The 22,950-nt window shown below is 36.9% G+C and overlaps 1 protein-coding gene across 3 annotated transcripts in view; it reads right to left on the bottom strand.

The window, feature by feature from the left end:
• Rab30 (RAS oncogene family member Rab30) overlaps positions 1–13,607 on the bottom strand; it is a 19,631-nt gene extending 6,024 nt beyond the window's left edge. The window contains exons 1-5 of one of the 3 annotated variants that reach the window (XM_067051940.1): positions 13,410–13,607; positions 12,878–13,036; positions 11,289–11,394; positions 3,896–3,979; positions 2,452–2,635 (exon numbers count right to left, since the gene is read on the bottom strand). In XM_067051940.1, coding sequence (XP_066908041.1) covers positions 2,452–2,635; positions 3,896–3,979; positions 11,289–11,375 — 355 coding nt within the window. In that variant the 5' untranslated portion in view covers positions 11,376–11,394; positions 12,878–13,036; positions 13,410–13,607. The remainder of the gene's footprint in view (positions 1–2,451; positions 2,636–3,895; positions 3,980–11,288; positions 11,395–12,877; positions 13,037–13,409) is intronic. The other 2 variants (XM_014433305.2, XM_014433306.3) reach the window with 2 other exon arrangements.
• Positions 13,608–22,950: the final 9,343 nt, after the last annotated feature.

Below are 22,950 nucleotides of genomic sequence, written 5' to 3'. Positions count from 1 at the left end.
GGTCGAAACGTCGGCATAAAATAAATAAATATGGTTTTGGTTATTTATGTTGTTCTTTGCTGACCTCACCCCCCGACAAACTTCTTCAATACAAATTTTGATGCTCTACAACTTTTATTAGAAGGTTTTTTTTTTTTTAATTTACGACATCTGTTTCCACGGTTCCGATATTTCAAGATTACTATATAGAACTTCTTGGCAAAAATCGTTGTTCTTGCACCTTCGATTCTGACCCTATTCTTATTATCAGAAGTAAATAAAATAGAAGATTAACTCAATTTAAATTGATTGACCTTTACACAAATTAAAGTCAATGTAATATTTAGACTTTTTTTTTATTAGGTTTATCAACTTCAAATATATTTAATTAGTTCCCACAAAATTTCATAAATAAGTAACTTTATATAACAGTTCTACTAAGGCCATCTGTTCAAAAAATAAGGATAAATTTACCAAGTTTCATGTTAATACTTATTAACAGGTTGACTGCCACAGTACTTTTCAAGATTTCAGACTAGGAAGCCAATTTAACATTGGTCAGTTAAACCAAGTAAGTAAACTACGAGTAATCTCGTAGTTTGGCATCACAGGCAATAACACCAACTATGAGATAACTCGTAGTTGGCAGTCAACGTGTTAATTAATCTGGTTGGATAGCCTGTGGCAGGTCTATATGTTAAGTTTTGACTAACTGTTTAGTTGTTCAACACAATTAACATCTGTTAAAAAAAAAAATTGCATGGATATGAAGCAAGTAGCAAGTGATTGATCTATGAAGTTTGGCGTAATGTGGAACTACTAGGCCCCTAGTACCCTGATGTATAATTTTATAAAATGAGAAAGAATAAAATGAAACTAATATGTCTGACAAGTGTGTTGGAAAAGGGTCAAATCCACAGAGAGCCAATAAAGCAGATTAGAGTTTTTGGGAAGAGCAATATTAATGGAAGGATGCAAAATATAATTACTATAAAAAGTGAAGTTCAAACCATTGTGAATGCCAATGCTTCTAAGCAATATCCTTTGAAGTTAGCTAAAATTAAAAGACACTATTAAAACTTCTTTGAGAGTGATAATCTCCATAAGCATGGGGAGTACAAAACAAGCCCTGATGCCAAATTTGATAACTATAGAAATTTAAACCATTAAAAAAAAGTGATGAAATGTACTTTATTGGACACATCGCCGAGGCCTGGTGGTATATTGATTATCCGTACAATCAACTTGTTTTTATATACCAGATATAATAAAAACAATTATGGAGAAAATTCTGTTAGTGCCCAATATACCAGAACCACTTTGACAGGGGGGGGCACAATTTTGATATGTAAAGGCAAAGGTGATTTTAATAATAATAATCTTCCTTAAGGCCTATGATGATATATTCCATTGTGAATCAAATTATAGAGAAAGTTCTGGACCATGGACTGAGAAAACATGTCACCTTTCACAGGAATCAAAGAGATTTTATAAAAGGCCTTCCAGGAGCACAAGAATTATTGAAGTCATATTAAAGGATGCAAGATTTAAAAAAAGTGAGAGTGCAATGATTTTTCTTGACATTCTAGGTACCTTTGACAATATAGCCCGTAGTCATAATTTGTGCTCACTAGAATCGAGAGGTGTGTCACCGGATCTTAAAAACATAATGTCACAGAGGTGTGTAATCAGATCTTAAAAATGTAATATCACCTTTCCTCTCTATAAATAATATCAAAATAAATATAGGACTCGACAAGCTAAATCAAAGTGCTGCATGGAGTTTCTAAGGCTGCCCCTTGTCATCTTCAACCTGGCCATAGACCACCCATGCCATATCAAGAAACCCCAAAGGGAACATTTATTAATGAAAAACAAAACTTATGGATTCTGAATGGTCCAATGCCCTGAAACTGAATGTTAATTAAGCCTTGAGTGGAGTTCTATGTGTCAGTGGACAGGTTAGAGACATTGGGTCCTTCTGTCTGAAATGCAACAGAAAGCCTGAAACACCAGCACATGTGCTGGGGAAATGTCCCAACAACTCCCTTCTCATACTGACACCACTGAGTAAAGTAGGAGTAGGCTAATAGATCTTTTTGGATAGGTCATATAGCATAAATAAATGCTTTGATATAGCTGTTAACAATAGCCTTAGGAAGAAAGACTAATATCAAAACTTAATTCAGAAATAAGTGCATCAAAACAGACAAACTTGATTGTGCTGATATCAGCAATTGGCCAATTTCTCACTTATAGAGGGTGGCATTATTGGATAAATGGGTATCCATACAATCTGAAATATGCTAGTTAAACAGTATCTCAGTTACTTACTATTATCCATCACTGTTATGATGTTTATAGTTTTATAGATACATACATAATCATACCTCATCATACATAATACAATAAATCAATCAATTGTGAAAAAAATATATATTTAGGGTTAATATATAACAAAAAAAAACTTACCAACAAGAACCCTCAAAACCTTGCTACTAGCATATTCTTCAATTTCTTTCAACCAATCAGGCAAACAGTCAAATGTAGGTTGGCAACTTATATCATAAACTAATATCAAAGCATGAGCTGATCTATAATAACTATGTGTAATAGAACGAAACCTCTCCTGACCAGCAGTATCCCATATTTGAAGCTGAAATAAATAAATAAAAATCATTAAAAACTGAACACACAAGTCATTTATAAATTAAAATACAGTAGAACTGTGCCTATCAGGATCCATCATATCAGAAACCCAGATTATTCAGGACAGTAATTTATTTATTAATTAATTTTATATTTTATCTATTTTTATTAGTATAATTTTGGAACTTTAATCTTAGACTATTTTCTAACAATGAAATAAAATTATATTATAAAGTTTAACAAAAACTCATGATTTAATATGAAATTATAAAAATTATTGACATGTGTAGTTTTAAATAAATTTTATTTTCCTAAAGATTTTATTTATTTTTTTAAATCTACAGAAGTCATACATACATATGATAAATTATCAAAAATGAGGTATAAATATTTTTGAAAAGGTGAACCACATACACTGAATTACATTGTTTTTTCTTTTTCAGCCCAAGACTCCCATTGGAGTCCTATATTGGTAAACCATAGTGGAGGGTCAAATTTTTCATTTTTGTGGGACTGCCTCTTAATAAAAAAAGTCAACGCCCTAGGCCAGATTCGAACTGGTGCCACTTGCAATTATCAGATTGATAGATCTGCGCCTATCCACCAGAGCTACAGACAGCCCTACTGAATTACAGTTCTAGTGAAAAATAAAGATTGATTTTTTTTCTTTTTTTTTTTTTAATTCTCAATGATGTTTTGTTTTTAATAGAAATTTAAATTAGTTCCGTTTATGATTGAATATTTCATATAGTATAAAATCATTTTTTCCCCACTATTTATAGTTTATTTAAATTAAACAAAATGTATTTTGAAATGGTTTTAAGTGATAAAAAAGGTGTAAGGTGATGATAAGTTAGGTAAAAGGACAAGAGTAGTATCTCAACTGAAAGAAAACTTTAAGCCATTCACAAAGCATTAGAAAAGGAAAAACATTTAAAAATTGTCAGAAGATAAAACTGTCGGAATGTTAAATGTTTCTGTATGGAAAAAAGATTTAATTAAACTCTAATGAAAACTTTTAACAATTGGGTATAATGAAAAACAAGGAGGAAATTTAGAAATAAAGAACTAAAAGAAACTCTTCTTTATGATTTATGGGGCAGCAAAAAGGTGCAATACTAATTTAAAAGAATTTTTATAAACTAATACAAAAAAACTTGCACGATGCCAATTAATATGAACTATACCATGATTAAACCGGGTTTTTCCCAGAGCCACTGTACTGATAAATTAGTATATTTAAAACAAAGAAGACTTAAATAAATACCTTCACTTTTTCATTTTCAATTTCAACAGTCTTAATCATGAAATCTACACCAATAGTAGCACCTTGACCTGGAGGAAACAAACCCTGAAAACAATTATTAGTATAAAATTAATCAGATCCTTAAAAAGGGTTCAATTTCAATTAATAATCATTGGTAAATGCCAAAATCATATTATCACAAACTCGAATAAAACAGAGGTGATTGAGTGAAAGGTAGGGATCAGAGTAGCTCAGTGAGACCTAGCTACGAGCCAGGCTATGGTAGATAATTATTTATTCTGATAAATCAGCTGAGGATTGACCCTGTGGGTTCTGGATCCCTACTGGGGCTCACCCAGCCTATATAAAGTGGGTACTCTTGATTGGGGGAAAACCTGGCAGTTGACCATGATCCTGAACAAATCACCTCCTTGCATTACTAGTGGTCTAGCAAAAGTACTTCCTTACCAAGTATTTAAGTATATATAAGTTAAAGTGAGATGTAAAAATTCATTTTTTATTGTATACACGTTGCTCAGTGGCAAACTGTGAATATATCGATTGTACCGGCTTGCAACGGTTTTATAACAGTCAGTCGTAGGTTACTAGCAAGCCATTGTTTTTGTGTGTTGTGTTGTTAGTTCTCACTACAGTAAGAACGTTTTATGTTATCTAACCGTAACTAATAAAACAGTAAGAATAGTAAAAATATTTTATTTGAGTCCACCACCCTCGTGTTCAACAGGTTATTCAACAGTTCACGAAATCAAAATTTGTAGTGAGACAGTAAAAACAGTTCGGTAGTGTTTATTTGTGTTCAAATACTTTGTAAAGAAAAAAAAATTAAGTGCAAGAAGTAATATAAAATGGATTTCAACAGCTTCAATGAAATAAATCAGATCGAGCCATTGACAGGACTTTGGAACTTCCAAATGTGGAAATTCAAGGTAGCCATATTCTTAAAAGCCTAAGGGTTCTTTGAGATTATTTCTAAAGATTTTGAGCCTCCCAGAAACCAGCAAAGTAAAGACTATACAGTGTATGTACTAAATGAAGATAAAGCCCAAAAGTTAATAGTAACAACAGTGAATCAGAGAGCATTAAATCATATTTTGACTTGTACTACTGCAAGTCAAATGTATTCTAGAATATGAGACATATATGAAGAGATGTTTCTCAGCAAAAGTTTGAACTTTTGCAAGAATTTTTTCATATCAAATTTAAGACTGGGATAGATTTGGCCAGCCACATAAGCTCAATTGAAAATTTGGCATTTAGATTAAAGGCATTAGGCAATGATATATCAGATGATATGATCATTTCCAAAGTAATAACTACACTTCCAGAGCAGTATAATATTTTATAAGTGCTTGGGAAAGCACAGGCTCTGATATGAAAACTCTTTCAAATTTAACGACAAGACTGATGGCTGAAGAAAGACACACTACAAATGCTACTAAGGAAACAGACATTCCAGTAGCGTTTAGAACATATGTAAAAAGAAATAGGAGAACTACTTCTGACGAGAGGAAATGTTTTTCTTGCTCTAAAGAAGGACATGTGAGTAAATAATGGCCAACCAAGAAAAAATCCTGTGGTATATGTAAAAAAAAAAAAACCACTAAGAGAATGACTGCTTTCGTAAAAATAAAGTTAAAACGTCAGCAGCTTTTTTCCTTACTGAAAGCTGCAGTAAATCATGAACTGAATGGGTCTTAGATTCAGGTTCCACTAGACATATGACCAACAACATAAGTGTATTATTGTAGGCACAATCTATTAATAAGGAGGGATATCTTGCTAAAAAACTGTGCATCCATGACAGCCAAAATGGTTGGTTGTGTAAAAAGTGACAAGTGTTAACTAAAAGATGTGATGTACATATCAGATCTCAGCAGAAACTTGTTGTCTGTGGATAAAATAACACAGAACAGTGGATACGTAACTTTCTCTAAAAACAAAGTGAAAATTTAAAAAAATGATACTGTGATTGTTGGGAAAAGATCTCCTGAGAGATTTTATGTAGTGAACATGAAGGTCGATTTACATGCGAAAGCTTATGCTACAAATGTACCAGAAATCAAAAAAGAAATAAAAAAAGACACTGAAACATCTGTATTTGTTGAAGACTATATAGTTGGTGTTGATGAAGAACCTTCTGATGAAAATTTACCAAAAGATGGAAGAGAACTGGAAGAACAAACTGATGCAGGAGACCAAAACAATTTGAGTTTTAAAACAGAAGAAAATCTACAGATAAAGAGGTATCCTAGCAGACTTGAAGGATCATTGAGATGCACAGATGATTCTAGAGAAAAGGAAAAGACAGAAATTGTGCAAGGAAATCATCAAGACATCAAGGAAAAGCAGAAAGATAAACCAAGTGAGATTGGAGAAAGGTTAAAGAAATTAAAAGCTTTAAATGGTGACCCAGAAATTTGTGAACATCCTACATTAAAACAGATGGATATAATTGGGACATTGATGAAAAAAAGGTGGATTCCGAAGCAGATAATTTAGAGGGAAAAAGTAAGAAATATACTGGTACTAAGAAGATGAAACCCAGAAAGAAAAGGAGATTTAGTGATCCAATGAATACTGTTAAACCTGGTGAATATTATAATTCTGACTGTGAAAAATAAAGATGTAGTCAAAAGACAAAAAGTTCAAATCATCTATAAAAGGACAGACGACCAGAGTTGGAGATGTTTGAATCTAGAACTCAGTGAGGTTATTGTGAAACATAAAATCAAAAAATTGTAACTTAAGTTTTTTCTGTGCACAAAACTAATATTGTATAACCGTAACTAATAAAACAGTAAAAACATTTTATTTGTGTCCACCACCCACGTGTTTAACAATGTATTCAGGATATATTTTTTTGTTTGGTGGATGATGGAACGCCAATAAACTGAATAGACAGTATATTAAATGATTTTCAGCCCTACTGTTAAACCTGGTGAATATTATAATTCTGACTGAAAAGTAAAGATGTAGTCGAAAGACGAAAAGTTCAAATCATCTACAAAAGCACAGACGACCAGAGTTGAAGATGTTTGAATCTAGAACTCAGTGAGGTTATTGTGAAACATAAAATCAAAAAATTGTAACTTTTTAAAGTTTTTTTTGTGCACAAAACTAATATTGTAGTTTAAATAAATAAATTTTTATCCATTTTGTCTCAACAAACCTCATTTTCCTTACAGGTCTGACGTTTTGGCCAATCCAGCCATCTCCAGGGACAATTTTTGAACCAAATGATTTAAAAACTCAACTTCATGCAGGCTATTCAGCCCAGATCAAAACAACAATTTCTGATTAGTAAATTTTCACATTAAAAACAAAAATTAAAATTCATTTATCACATTCACTATTTGTTAAATCTTTATCACAACAATGCTTGATTGATGCTTGATAAAATTTCTTTTTCCATTATAAAACAAACATATAATTATTATCTTTTCTTAGAATATATAATCCTTCCATGGATGTAACCGTGGAAAGAGTTAGTCATATTAACTGTAAACAATGGATTTTGTCATATTTATAAATAATATTATCAAATGTTCCTCCTTGTGATTTGTGAATTGAGATTGTACAAGCAGAAATAAATGGAAAATATTTTCTTCTCGTGTTTGTTGTTTTTAGTGGTATGGTGAAAATCAGTATGATATTTTGATTTATTTTATGTTCCTTCATATAAGTTTTCTATTTATTTCTGTGCTTACTTCCAGTTTTCCAATTCAAATTTATTACCCCTTGCTTGATCACTTCTGACATACGGGAAGGTTATCTATTGGCTACTACCCTATGATGGTTAGTTTTCATTGAGTGGAACCTCCATGAAATAAAAGTCGACCCCCAGGCCGTATTGGAACCGATGCTGCTGCAGTTCTGAGGTAGCTAAGACTTATGTCTCAACTCCTTCAGCCACAAACATTTTTCTTTTAGACAACACCATTTTCTAAGATTTAGCTGGGTTGATGTACATTCCTTTTTGCTCAGCGCTTCCTTCCATGCTTGCAGCACTTCTTGCAAGGCTCTTCTGTTTTCTGCAATAATGAGAATATCATCATCAAATACTAAATTCTGGGTATATATAGGATGCATTTTCCAATTTCTTACTTTCAGTTTTGGGCTCCGAAAAGTGATGATAACTCCATTGGTGGAAGACAACATTAGGCAGTGTATGGAGAAGCAGCAGCGGAAGCCAGTGCTCATGTTTCCAGATTTTACTCGCCAATTCACTATCACAACAGACATGAGTGAGTACGCGCTGGGCACGGTGTTGTCTCAGGAGGGTGAAGGAGAAGATCGCCCTGTGGCATACACCAGTAGACGCCTGACGGAGATGGAAACCAGATACAGTGCAATGGAGCGGGAGCTCTTGGGAATAGTGTGGGCTATTGACCACTTTAGGCCCTACGTGTTTGGCAGAAGGTTTAGAGTACACACTCACCACTGGCCCCTGCAATGGATGGGAAAGTTGAAAGAGTCTTCAGCCAGGATTACTTGTTGGAAGGAGCTTCTTGGACAGTTAATATGGAAATTATATATAAACCAGGAAAAGAAAATGTAGTAGCTGATTGGTTGTCACAAGCAATAACAGTAAAATGCAGTAGAGGAGGAGGCTGTAGAACCGTCCGGTGTCATGAGACAGCTTCTGCGAGAATGGACGCCTAGAGGGGAAGAATAGGATGCAGCAGAAGAAGAAGATAGGGAAGAATCGTTGAATAACGAGAGTCCGGCAGAAGAAAGATCTGGAGACATAGAGGAAATAGAAAAAATAATTAACGACAAGAAGAGAAAAATTATTTGGAAGACGAAAACTACTGGATTGACCAAAATTAAATATAGTGAGTAAGGGAGAAGTAAAATAATGATGATCTGGTCACAGCCAGGCGTTAAGAACGACCAGATCTGTAGAACATTGAATAATGCTTCGAAGCCTGGAGAAAAGTATCACCTGTACGTTGGGAATGAAACCATTCGCAAGAAGTTCAAGCAGCTATGGTGTGATGAACACATAGGAATAGACGGGACATTCGCCCAATGCAAGTTGATGGAGGAAACCCTTCGAGAGGTCGAACGCCAGAGAGAAGTGACTGTAGCATATCAGGGCAAAACAAATCACCGTGGTACCTCGGAGACACTGCAAGCATTAAAGAGAACGTACTTTTGGTGGGGGATGAAGAAGACAATCACAGAAGTTGTAGGAAATTACGAAATTAGTCTAAGCACAAAATATGACAGGAATCCACCAAAATGGAGACAAGAAGAGATACATACCACAGATGCACCGCTCAACGATCTGCAGATCGACACTTTTACAAGAAGAGGATATAAATGGATAATCATGATTGATATACGACAGAAGTCGTGACAATCACGTTGGGAATGAAACCATTTGGGAGAAGAAAGCATTTGGGACAAGCGGCTATGGCATGATGAACTGATAGGAATGGACAGGGCATTCGTCCTTTGCAAACTGATGGTGGAAACCCTTTAGGAAAAAGAACAACAACGAGAAGTCACTCTAGCGTATCACCAGGGTAAGACTAATCACTGTGGAATCCCTGAGACTATGCAGGTCTTAAAGAGAAGATACTTTTGGTGGGGGATGAGGAACACTATATCGGAGATTATAGGAAGCTGCGAGGTTTGTTTACGCACTAAGTACGACAGACATCCGCCTAAAGGAAGACAGAAGACACCTACCACAGGCACTATTGACCTACTGCACCGCTCAAAGATTTACAAATTGACACATTTACATGGAAGAGATACAAATGAGTGACCATGTAATGAGTAAAGCAGCAATGGCACTCCAGGTGGAGGACAGGTCTTCGGAAGCAGTATTGACAGGTCTCCGCTTGTGGTTTCAATTCTACGGAGTTCTGGAGCTTGTCAGATTCAGGCAGAGAATTTTACAATGCCATGATTCGAAAGGAAATGAAGGACCTTGACGTATTATGGCATCTCTACACATCAGGGCACCCCAAGAGTAGAGGAGGCATAGAGCGGCTTCATAGCACGTAGAATGACCATCTTCAATTATATCAGGTCGACCAAGGACTAGAACCGGACATGGCTATGCCTAAGGCGATTGCGGCAAATAAACATTCCATACATGCAGTTACGGGGTTTTCGTCATTTGAGGTCCTCTTTGGGCTTCACGAACACCAGCGGGACTATAAAGGCACAACAGCAGACAGAGAGGAAATACTCAATAACCACGTTGCTTGAAGAAGTTATGGGAGAAAGCACGAGGAAAAATTGAAAAGGAAAAAACCAGGAGGGTAGCGCAGGAAAATTTAAAGGTCATAGATAGGATGGGAGCGATCAAAATCAGGACAATCATATATAGAAAGTTAGGTTCTAACAGGGGTAAGGAGATACAGTGATGTGAGGGCCAATTCAGGGTGATAATCATTAGGGAAAATAATATTGTCACAATAGAAAGTATTAAAGAACCAAAAAAGAGAAGAACTGTCTATATTTAACTAAATATATAAATTAACAGTTAAAACTTCTGGCAATGACAATATAGAGACTGGAATGTTCTCATATCAAAATTTAAAAGAAATGATCACAATAGAAAAATATAAGAATCAAGCCATTAATAAAAAATAAGATGAACAAAATTTAAATTCAAGCTATTCTAACCTAATAAATACATAAAGACACAAATAACAACAGAAAAAATATACAGACTATCTACTGAAAAATAAACCAGCACATGTCGGGAAAACTAAACACACAAACCTTCCTTTCATTTCAAAACCGTTTCATTCCTTCCCCAAATATCAAGATGGTAGCACCATAATGTAAAACAAACTGCAGTTGAAAATTGTATTAACCTATATTTGATTGCAATATTTATTAGTCAGAAATTGCACTATATACTTGTAGTTTTGTGACAATTATTTGAAGTGAGTGTATGTTCTAAAAAACTGTGTTTTTTATTTGTGATGTGGGGCATGACTATGCAAACAATAAAGTTGCGAAACATCGCCAAAAGATGTATTACTACCAAGTTTTATTATTGACTGATCCTCAAGACCCACAAAAAAAAAATCTATACATGCAACAGTCGTGAAAAAAGTTATCAATAAATATATATATGTATGTATGTATGTATGGAGAAAAAAGTGTGAACATCCATAATAAAAATATGAATATGTACATATTTTTATGATGCCCGATCACACAAATTAGTCAACAGACTAATATCTTACAGCTATTCCAGGATTACCTACTAGTCCGGACTACATCCAAAGCCAATACAGTAGACAGGACTCCCTCATACTAGATATTATGTAATTATAAAATAAATGAATAATGTAAAGAAAAGAAATGGATAAACGATTAAAGTAATGGTGTAGCTTGGAAGTATAATAGCTTAAGTACTTACTTGGGTAAATCTTCTAACTAAACATGTTTTTCCAACACCTGCATTTCCAACTAGAACAACTTTAAATAGGAATTTATAGTCTTCCATGACTTACATCAATCAGTAACTGTAAAAAATAAAAAAAGTTAACTGCAAATCGGAAATTAATTTTAAATGATGAATGAAATAAAAAAAAAAAAAAAACTATTAACTTAATTGAAATGTACACCTCCCGGGCCAAAACAACCCTAAATGAAATTAAAATGCTGTTATAAATATTTTAGGTGGTTTGTTTCGTTAATTAATTTTTATTATTCATTGTTTTTTTTTGTTGTCAATTTAGTCAAATATAACTATTATATACTCACAACATTAAAACCAATTATATAAGATACTGGTATACCTTACTATACATAATCTTCAACATTAACTGATTCATGAAGTATTTATACAAAAACCTGGCATCCGGAAAAATATACTTGTTGAGATGAAACTCACGGACTGGGATAATATCAGAATTCAATAATGTTGGTACATTCTTTTTTACATTGTTTCCTGGTCATAAATTCAAATAAATAAAAGGATAAACAAACTCACATATATGTGTGTGTATATGCACATACATTGTAAGTTTATAATTCTGGAGCTGGAAGTAGCTGATAAGAAATCCAAAAGACAAATGTCCAGCACAATTTTGTAACATATCAGCAAGCTATTAGCTTTTGCCGATGATGTGAACATTTTAGCCGTATCTGAAACACATCTGACAAGTAGTTTTTGGAAAAAATCTATGGAACTCTTAGGGTAAGCGTACCAGTTGTTGACAGGTCAATAACAGGTGCCCCTAGTCTACTTCATAAGAACAAAATATACCATCAAGAACAAGGTGTGGAGGACCAGATTTGCTCATTCACTTTTAAGCAAGTGAAAACATTTGCTTGCCTAGGAAGTGCAAGGAATGATATTTTTTATGAAATACTCTGGAATATAAAGATACCAAATTTAAGTTTCTTTGGACTCAGAAGTGAGCTAATTTTGACGGTCACCAAAGAGCAATTATACATAATCTTGAAGTGTACAGTACTGTGACACATACAAAGTCAAAGATATAAAGAAAATCTTGTTAACAGAAGTAAGATTGCATGGAGGAGAAATAATGGATCAGCAGGAGAAGTAATAAAAACCCGAAGAACTGTAGGCCAAATAGAAAAAAAAAATGCCAGTTCCTGTTACTTCCTAAATTGTGCATCAACTTACCGAGTTGAGATGGACTATACGCTTAGAAAGGATTTATTGGGAGTAATAATAAATAAGTTTACTCTAAACAATATCAGAAAAATGGCCAGATGGCAAACCATGGAGAGATGTTGTTCCTCACAATGCTAGGAATCTGCTAGATGTGAAGTACTGGAAAGTGGCATCTTAAAATAGAGATTACTGGTTAAATAAAAAAAATGGAAGTATTGACTCAGAGACGAATTGTCTAGCCAATGAACATCATACAAACAATTTTAACTTTGCGTGTATGCAAAAATAAGATGAAATATAACAATACAATGTATAACAAAATACAATTATTCAGTGTAACATTTATAAATCAAAATACATACTATTTCAAATGAGTAAAAAAAGAAAATGTCAATCATATCAAGAAGAATTTGGTTCTTGTTATATTCTTCCTTTTGTCCATCATGAATCTAATTTAATTGAATGTACCTAGTCCAGGTAAAGTTTGGTAAAATATAAGAATATTGAAGCACCACTCAACTCTGAAAATGATAAAAGTATATAAATTAAATGAAAAGAAGAATAAAATAACATAAAACAAAACAATAGTATACAATTTTGAATAATTTTGGCATTTTTATTAACTTTAAGTTCCAAAACATCAATGCTAAGTAACTACATGAAGCCCACTTTCTCATAAAAAATAAAGAAAACTATGTTATCAAAAACTAAAGATACTAGATGGTTCACACAAAAAGGTTTTCAAAAATGAAAGTTATTATCCATCAAAAATGATTGTACATGATACAAATGATAGATTAGAAAAACCGAAGATGTGGAATTTTTAAAATAAAAGAAATTTATTGTTCATAATGACTAAAATGTTTATATAGGATGTTGAAAAGGTTTAGATACTTGTTTCTTTCTTGATACGAAGAACGATTAAGGCTTGATGAATCCATAATTAAGATCTTCAGTAATCATTATAAGAAGTAATTTTTAATAAAATTATAAATATTTCAATTTATTACTTATAACATTATTACGTTAGTCAATTAATAAACTAACAATTTCAGAAACGTCTAGTACTGTTTACTGTTACAACCTCTAAGATGTTATTCAATATAGAGGTCAGAATCTAGAAATCGTTTTCCGTTTGAATTCGATAGTAAAACCAGTGCTAAAATATTTTTGAAGTTATGACGTAGGCTTAAACTGAGATGTCTAATGTAAGCGAAAAACCTCAATTTCGTCAAGGCATAGATTTTATCATTTTTTTTTTACATCATAATAAAAACTCATATATTTAAAAATAGAAAAAAATTGTATTCAACAATCAACTTATCAATTAACATATTAGCTGACATCACTGGGAATGAATAGTCTTCTACTAGGTAAAAATCAAAACATGAACCTATCTAAAATTTAAAACAGCTTGAAAATCAAGAAATAATAGAGGGCGTTGAACTCAGAAAATTTAGTCGAGTACGAAAAAGGAGTTTCTTAAAACTTTTTTCATGTACATAAATGAAAATATGTATTGCACTAATCTAGCCACCAAATTATTTTGTCAAGTAGGTAATAACGGTCCGTTCATTTACTTAACTGGTTTGAATTTACTCCCTTGAAAAGATATAAGAATAATTAGTTTTAAACTATTATTATTATTATTATAGATGAATGGAATATGGTTCGGATGCGGTCAAAAAAACTCAAATAGTAAATAATTATACTATTTTTATTAAGCCAACGTTTCGCCCCACGTTACAGGGCTTTGTCAGGGCTAAAAAAAGATACAAACACTTGACATAGTTACAAAAAAGAAAAAACATAAGTGGAAAATAACAGGGGTACATAATGAAAAGTAAAATATAATAAAAAAAATTAAAGGTTGTAAATAGTAAATGAAAAGAGTAATAGTAACAGATAGAAAAGAGGTAAGATAAAAGAAGAAATATTAAAGAAAGTACAAATTAAGAGATGAAAAAAGAAAAGAATAAAATCAAATGATGAGACAGATTCATACCTGTTTTTACGGGAGTCAAAGACAGAGTGAGCCGTTTGTATCGGGAGGACTGGGGATGGTAGTTAGCATGCGACAATAACAAAAATAATTTTAAAGTAAACATTGTAAAAAAAAAAAAAAATTAAATTAGGAAAACAATAAATGGTCATATACATAATGGAGGGGGAGAAGAGATATTTACAAAATTATAAGAAAAAAAAACCAAAAAAAAACTCATAGATAGAAAAACAAAGGAAAAATAAAGTATAAAATAATGGAATACAGTATGTGTAAGTGATTAAGAAAGACAATATACCAAATGAGTGGGGATACAGAAAAGTGTAAATTATAATAGAAAATTAATATAAGTACACTTAAAAAGGTAACACATGAATATAAATTAAAAGATATTCCATTCATCTATACACACGGTCAATCAATAATCTTCCAGTATTATTATTATATTATTAAAAAAAAAAGTATCTTTAACTTTTCGCTTCATTTTGATTCGAAAAGTAAAAATGATGACTTTATATTATAAGTTTCCATTTCATAAATACGCGTTTAAAGGGGCCTCTACATGTTGGCCGCTCGCCACGAATCAGAGGCTTGTACAAATGCTCGGTAAACAAAGGGATCGTTCGAAAGGACCATCCACAAGTGAGCATGGAGGACGTACAAGTGGTTTCAGCAATTCCACTGGGATTATATTACAAAAAAAAATGAAATGAAATTAAATAAGATTACACATAAAACTTATTATAACAAGTAACAACAAACACCTTTAACCTCCCAACAGATTTGTGTCCAAAAAACCAACTCTCGGCGGATCGGCAACGAGCTTAGCCCAACTCGTACCAGCCAAGCCAATCCACCCATCCACATGCTCGCTCTCAAGAAAATCTTTTTTTTTTCTTTTCTCTTTGATTTATGGCAGGTAACGGAATAGTAAGAGCAACAATTCTAAACACCGAGGGTCAAAAATACACCCACCCACCTCTAGCAACAGACAAACAACCTGTAAATTCAGTCAACCCAGAGATGGAGCCATTACCGGGAGTCTCTTTAGTGGAAGCTCATGCTGCGACGCTGGAATGGATCAAAGTCCGCACGGCCAGGACAGTGGACCACAGACTCCATGTTTATGGAGACGAAGAAACCGAGACAGTCTAATGGGCAGTATGCCGCGGAGCTCCTGGCATGATACAAAGGAATCGCCGAAAAACTCAACGAGATGATGGAGACAATCGAGGTACAGGGTCGGATGCAATACCTATCCAATGTACTAAAGATTAAGTTGGCGAAAGAGCTGGGGAAGAAGGAGGAAATATCGAGAGAACATTACTTCCTAGAGTGTGCTCAGGACCTAATAGTTACAAGCGCCGGGAACAGGAGGCCCGAATGGAAGTGGAAGAGATGGGACCGGGATGGACTCGGATCGAATACGATCGGCCTAGGAATACTTATAAATCTTAGCAAAGGAATCAGGGAAACAAACCGAACAAGGCAAGACACAGAGGCAACAGTCGGTAAGAGGACCGCAATTGTCACAGATGCGGAAAGATAAGACACCTAGAAGCGCAGTGCCAGCGCACCAGATGTTTCGAATGCGGAAATGAGGGGAACATAGCCAAACAGTGCCCACACATGTACCGAAGAAGAGATGTGGACCGGGGCAAACCAATGGAGATAACGCCCAACAGATACGGAGGACCGACTGGAGGTTGAGTAAATCTACAAAAGCATCGGGAACGTCGAAGACCGAAGAAAAAACTGAGGAGCCACGGAACCGAGTAAGCCATGGAGACAGAGTGGAAGCAGGAAGATGGAATCAAGGGAACAGAGGTGTTTGGAGGCAAGGAACTGGAGAGAGGATGACGCGAGACATCTGAAAGGGATGTCAGCAGGGGGACGACCACACACTGCTGAATTATAACGTGAGGGAGAAGAGCGGCGGTGTGCCTATAATATAGATAGCAGGAATGAGATGCCTGTTGGACACTGGCAGTCCCAGTACCATCATGTGCCGATAAGCCTTGCAAAAAGCTCTGTGATGGAGACAGGACATAGAAGATTCAGAAATGCCAATGTAAATTGATCACCCTGGGTGGCCCTTGCGAGGTAGAGGGGGAGGTGGAGATACGGTTGAACCGGTGGGGATTTAGTTGAGAGAACTTACCGGTACATATTGTATGCCCTGGGAATAAAAAGTGATTGTGGGGTGTGACCTGCTAGGGAAGGTGGGTGCTTGGGTTAATAATATCGAGGGAAAATGGAGAATTAGGTTGGGAGATAAAATTTACAAATGCCATCGACAAAGAAAAACCGAGGGCGCACGCATCGGAGCAATTAATCAGGCTGAGGACTGGAGACAGAGACTTAGGAGAGAATAAGAAGATATTTTTTTAAAGAAAGAGACATGCTCGGGAACACCAGAAAGACTGCCATGAGATCATACTAAAAGAAGATAAGGTTACATATGTGAAAGAGAGGAGATACCCATAGGCACTATAAAAGCACACCAGGGAAGAGCTCAAAAGTTTAAAACATTAGGGAATAATTATTGATAGTACATCCCCATACAATGATAAGACGGCATTCACATTCGAGAGAGGACATTATGAATTTATAAGGATGCCGTTTATATGGACCATCTCCAAGAGTTCAGTGAGAACGAAGAAGAACACGTGCAGCATTTACACAGCGTATTCCAGAGAACTAGGCAATTTGGGCTGAAATTGTCAGGAGAGAAATCATCGTTGGGGCAGAAATAAATACATTTTTTTTCTAAAGCTATCCGGAAGATGAAAGTGCCTAGGGATGTGGTGGGAGTTCGGAGGTTGTTGGGAACTTGAAATTATTACCGGAGATTTGTGCCAGAAATGGCTTAGTACCTCGTCCAGCTCAACAACCTTCTGAAAAAAGACAGGAAGGAAATCATCACTCCCATGGTGGAAGACAATATCAGGCGGTGCTTGCTTTCCCAGACTTTGCTCGACAATTCCTTCTCACTACAGATGCGAGTGAGTACGCGCTGGGAACGAAAGGTCTCAGAAGGGTGAAGGAGGTCGCCCAGTGGCGTACGCCAGTAGGTGCCTGATAGAGACAGAGATAGATACAGTGCGCAGGAACGAGAGCTCTTAGGAATAGTGTGGGCTGTTGAGCAGTTTAGGTCCTATGTGTTCGGGAGAAAGTTTAAAGTATACACTGACCATAGGCCCCTGCAATGGGTGGGAAATTTGAAGGAGTCTTCGGCCAGGATTACGCGTTGAATGAGTTACTGCGACAGAACAATGTGGAAATCACATATAAACCAGGCAAAGAAAATGTGGTAGCTGATTGTATATCTCGAACCATAACTGTGAACGCCTTGGAAGAAGACAACGGAGAACCGACAGGAGTGAGACAGTTTCTACGAGAATGGACGCCGAGAGAGGAGGAAGAACAGAATGTGGCGGAGGAAGACGATAGGGTGGAATCTTCGTCTAACAGCAGCTCTGAGGTAGGAAGACCAATAGATATGGAGGAAGTTGAGGCAATGACAAGAGGCGGCAGATTATATGGAAGACGAGAACCACTGGATTGCTCAAAGTTGAGTGTAACAAGTATGGGAGGAGCAATATCACGACGATTTGGTCGCAGCCAGGTGTGAGAGACAACCAGATTTGCACAGTTGAAGGATGCTTTAGGGACCAGAGAAACATATCATCAATGGTGGGCAATACTATCGTCTGGGAGACGATTAAGTGGCTATAGCGCAGCGAACAAATAGGGATGGATAGACGTTTCATCCGTTGCAAGCAGATGGGGGAAATGCTTCAAGAAGACGAACGCCAAAAAGAAGTGACCAGAGCATATCACCAGGGCAAGATAAATCACCGCGGAATCCCGGAGACCCTACACGCGTTAAAGTGAAAGTCCTTCACGGAGGTTGTAAGAAATTGTGAAATTAGTCTCCTCACGAAACATGGCAGAAACTCACCAAAAGGGAGACAAGAGGAGACATTTTCCGGAGATGCACCGCTCAACGATCAGCAGATATACATTCACATGGAGAGGATTTGAATGGATCACCATAACTGATCTCTTCAGTAAGGCGGCAATTGCGCACTAGGTGAAGGACAAGTCGTCGGAAGCAGCGTTGGCAGCTCTCCGATTGTGGTTCCAATAATATGAAATTTCAGAGCGTTTCTCATCAGATTTAGGCAGAGAATTCGATAAGGCCATCATTCGAACAGAAATAAAAGACCATAGCATGACATCTCAACACAGCAGGGCACCCAAATAGCAGAGGACGCATAGAGTGGCCTCATGGCACGTTGAGTGACCATCTTCGCATACAACAGATCGAAGAGGGATTGGAACCGGATGCAGCAATGCCTAAGGCGATTACGGCATATAATCAATGTGAAATACTTGGTTTATTATGTTCGAGACATCTCTTTATGTAGATTCGATCAGCTGATCTTCTCAGTCAGCTGATTCAGATCGTAACTCCCCCTCCCCACCAGTTTACAAACAATCCTCGTAAACTAATAATATACAATATAATGACATAGAAGACAAAAACAAAAGGCGGAGAAGGCGAGAGAACTATAGACCTAGTGAGTCCTCTAGTGAAACCTCAGAAGCATCAGAAGCCTCAGGAACAGAGGTGGAAGGAAGAGGAGGACGGAGGAATAAACCGCCAACCAGCAGCTGGCGATGAACATGCGAAGGAAGAAGATCCAGTCAGGAGAATTGAGGAGGGTGCCAGGAGAGGGGCGACCGCACACTAGAGATTTACAATACCACAGGTGAGAGCAGCGGTCTGCCTATCATAGAGTGAGCGGCGTGAGATGCCTGGTCGACACTGGGAGTTCTCATACTATTCTGAGCCGGAAGGCGCTGAGAAAGCTCTGCGGAGGAGAGAGAGAATTCCAGACAGATATTCAGTTATGTCAATGTCAGTTAATCACCCTGGGTGGGCCCTGTACAGTAGAGGGGAGGCGGATATGGAATTAGGTAATTGGGGGATAGAGGGACCTTAGGGGTACAGATCGTGGAAAAGATGCTCCGAATGACCGAATATCAGGCCATTGTGGGGTGTGATTTGCTGGGAAAAGCTGGGGTACGGATTAGGAACACCAAAAGTCAATGGCAAATTCGGTCAGGGAAGTGAAGGTATAGCTGTAAGGGACTTCGCCTAAAGGGGACGAGAAGGATAGGCAATCCAGGGAGAGAGAAGTTGGAGACGGGAAATTAAGAGGGAATACTCAGATATATTCTTTAAAGAGGGAGACTTGTTGAGCGACAGGACAAACCATGCATGAAATCCCCTTGAAACGGGAGAAAGTGACGTATGTAAAAGAAAGGCGGTACCCGCATGCGTTGAGGCAACACATTCGAGAACCTCAAGAAACAGGGCATCATTGATGACAGCGGAAGAAAATCACACCAGGAGATAAGGGAGAGCGTTATAGAGTGGTGATTGATTACTGAAGCCTCAATTACAATACGGTGGACTAGAGGTATCCAATACCAAGATTAGAAGATATCCTGGATAGACTAGGTCGGCCCACATTCTTCGCTACCCTGGATTTGAAAGCCGGGTAACACCAAATCAATATGCTTCCGGGTGCATTATTACCAGCATAAAAGGGCCCTGCATTCAAAAAAGGAGTATTACGAATTCACAAGGATGCCCTTCGTTCTGTAAAATGCCTCCATCACGTTTCAGCGGCTGATGGACGAGTTTTTGCGAGGAATCGATGAGTCCATGTGCCAGGTGTACATGGACGACCTTCAAGTCAGCAAAACCGAGAAAGAGCATGTGTCCCACTTGCACATAGTGTTCCAACAGGTTAGAAAATTCGGGTTGAAGTCTGCAGAGAAGTCAATACTGGGACAAACCCAAATAAATTTTTTAGGGCACACTATTTCTAAACAGGTAGTCCACCTTGACGCGAATAAGGTAGAGGCGATCCGGAAGATGGCGATACCAACAGACGTGAAAGGGTGGTTCGTACCCACCATGGTGAAATACCTGGTACCTTTAAATAACCTTCTGAAAAAGGGAAATAGGGTAGTCGTGACACCGGATATGATCGAGAACATTAGGAAATGCATGGAGACACTTCAGCGGGAACCGATTCTCGCATTCCCAGATTTTCAGCGTCATTTTACCATCCCTACGTACGCAAGCGAGTCTGCGTTGGGGGCGGTATTATCACCGGAGGGTGAGGGCATAGAAAGACCGGTGGCATACGCTAGCCGACAACTGATCGACGCAGAAACGAGATATAGTGCTCTGGAGAGAGAACTATCAGGAATCGTTTGGGCTGTTGAACACTTTCGTCCCTATGTCTTTGGAAGAAGGTTTCGGGTGCATACCGACCATAGCCCACTTCAGTGGGTTGGGTAGTTAAAGGAATCCTAGGCTAAAGTGACCAGCTGGAAGGAGCTCCGCAGCAATACAACATGGAAATCCAGTACAAGCCAGGAAAGGAGAATGTGATAGCCGATTGGCTGTCTAGGGCGATCACTATAAATGGGATAGAAGAGGAGCAACCACACACGTCTGGAGACGTACGCCAGTTTTGGAGAGAATGGACGCCGGAAGAGGAGGAAACGCAAAGTACACCGGAGCGCGACCACGAAACATAATCCGGAGATGAAAGATCGACCGATGAAAGACTGACAGAAATGGAGCAGATTGATGAAATAATAAACGAAAAAGCACTCCAAATCATCTGGAAGACCAGAACGTCGGGGTTGATAAAGATGGATTTCATCAAATACGGGAAGACATCGATTACCACTATCTGGTGGACTCCGGGGGTCAGGGATGATCAAATTTGTCGGGAGCTTCATGATGCATCCAAGGCAGGGAGGACTTACCACTTATACGTAGGGAACGGAGTGGTATGGGAGAAGATTCGACGACTCTGGAGACGGGAACAAATAGGCGTGGACCGAACCTTCATTCGTTGTACGACGATGGTGGAAACCCTCCGAGATGAGGAACAACAGAAGGAGGTCACCCTGGCGTACCATCGGTGGAAGACCAATCACAGCGGCCTAAACAAGACCTACTAAGCTCTTAGTCGAAAGTACTTCTGGTGGGGGATGCGGAAAACTATCCAGGAAACCATTGGGAAATGCGACGTATGCCTGAGCACCAAGTATGATAGACACCCACCCATGGCAGCGCAAGAGGAGAGCGCAAGAGCACGCCCACCGCGAACACACCACTCGCAGACTTGCGTATCGACACTTTCACCTGGAGAGGCTACAAGTTGGTTACGGTGTTCGATCTTTTCGTTTCCAAGTTTGTTGGAGCTATTTTTGTTTTGTAACCCTTTCACCGACTCACCGTCAGTCACCACTGTGCAGTCTACGTTTTTGGAGTCGTCGCGCTGCCTGGCACTCTCTCTCACCAGCTCGCCAGCGGTTATCCTGGTCAACCAACTCTAGACTCGTAATGTTATTTTGATATGCGCATATCGACCCCCACCCCCATCTGTGAGTGACTTTCTTTTCTTCTTTCGAGCTTCATATTTTTTTTTTTTTTTTTTTTTGGCTTTAATTAACTTATTATTTCTTGTGTAAATAGAATTGTATTTTTTTTCTTTTTGTTTGTACATGTATCAAAATATTTTTTAATCCACAATTCATTATCTTTTTTTGTAACAACATAACAGTTCATTTTTGTTTATATTTTAATTAATTAAATCTGTATATCACTTGGAAAGTTATTTTTTTTATTATTTCATTTTCTCTATTATTATTTTTTTGTATGTGATATTTATTTCAGGTCGTCCGTTTTTTTTTTTGTTTTTTTTTGTTTTATTTTATCTCGAGCCAGTGAACATTTCCCTCTGGGGAAGAGGTCGGTTTTCACATACGAAACACCCCTCGCCCCAACAGCTAGTTATCTTAAATTAATACAGTGTATTAAACCTAGCATTTACACCTATTGAAATATGCCTTAACTCAGTATCACGGATATCATTTGATACTTCTAGTTAGATTAAATTGGTATTTCAGACCAAACCTAGAATTGATACGTATTGATTTTTGCATATTCCTTTCGATATTCGACATTCTTACTAATATCGATATAGAAGATTAGAAAAACTATTTCGATATTTTTTTTTTCGAAATATCGATATTTAGTTTATAAACAGCAGAAAAATAGTTTTTCGTTATTTTAAATTGAATTAATCATATTCCTTTCGATATTTGACATTGTTTTAAATATCGATATATAAATCTTCACACAATTAATAGAGTACTGGAAGATTATTGATTGACCGTGTGTAGAGATGAAAGGAATATGGTCCGGGTGCGGTAAAAAAAAAACTCAAATAGTAGAAATATACTATTTTAATGAGCCAACGTTTCGCCCCACGTTGCAGGGCTTCTTCAGGGCTAAAAAAAGATACAAACACATAGTTACAAAAGGAAAAC

The sequence above is a fragment of the Halyomorpha halys genome, unplaced genomic scaffold (assembly GCF_000696795.3).
Source record: "Halyomorpha halys isolate HHAL.00 unplaced genomic scaffold, Hhal_1.1 Scaffold1184.1, whole genome shotgun sequence".
In the NCBI taxonomy this organism is placed as follows: domain Eukaryota; kingdom Metazoa; phylum Arthropoda; class Insecta; order Hemiptera; family Pentatomidae; genus Halyomorpha; species Halyomorpha halys.
The sequence above is the reverse complement of the archived record's forward strand: the minus strand, read 5'-3'. Positions and strand labels throughout refer to the sequence as shown.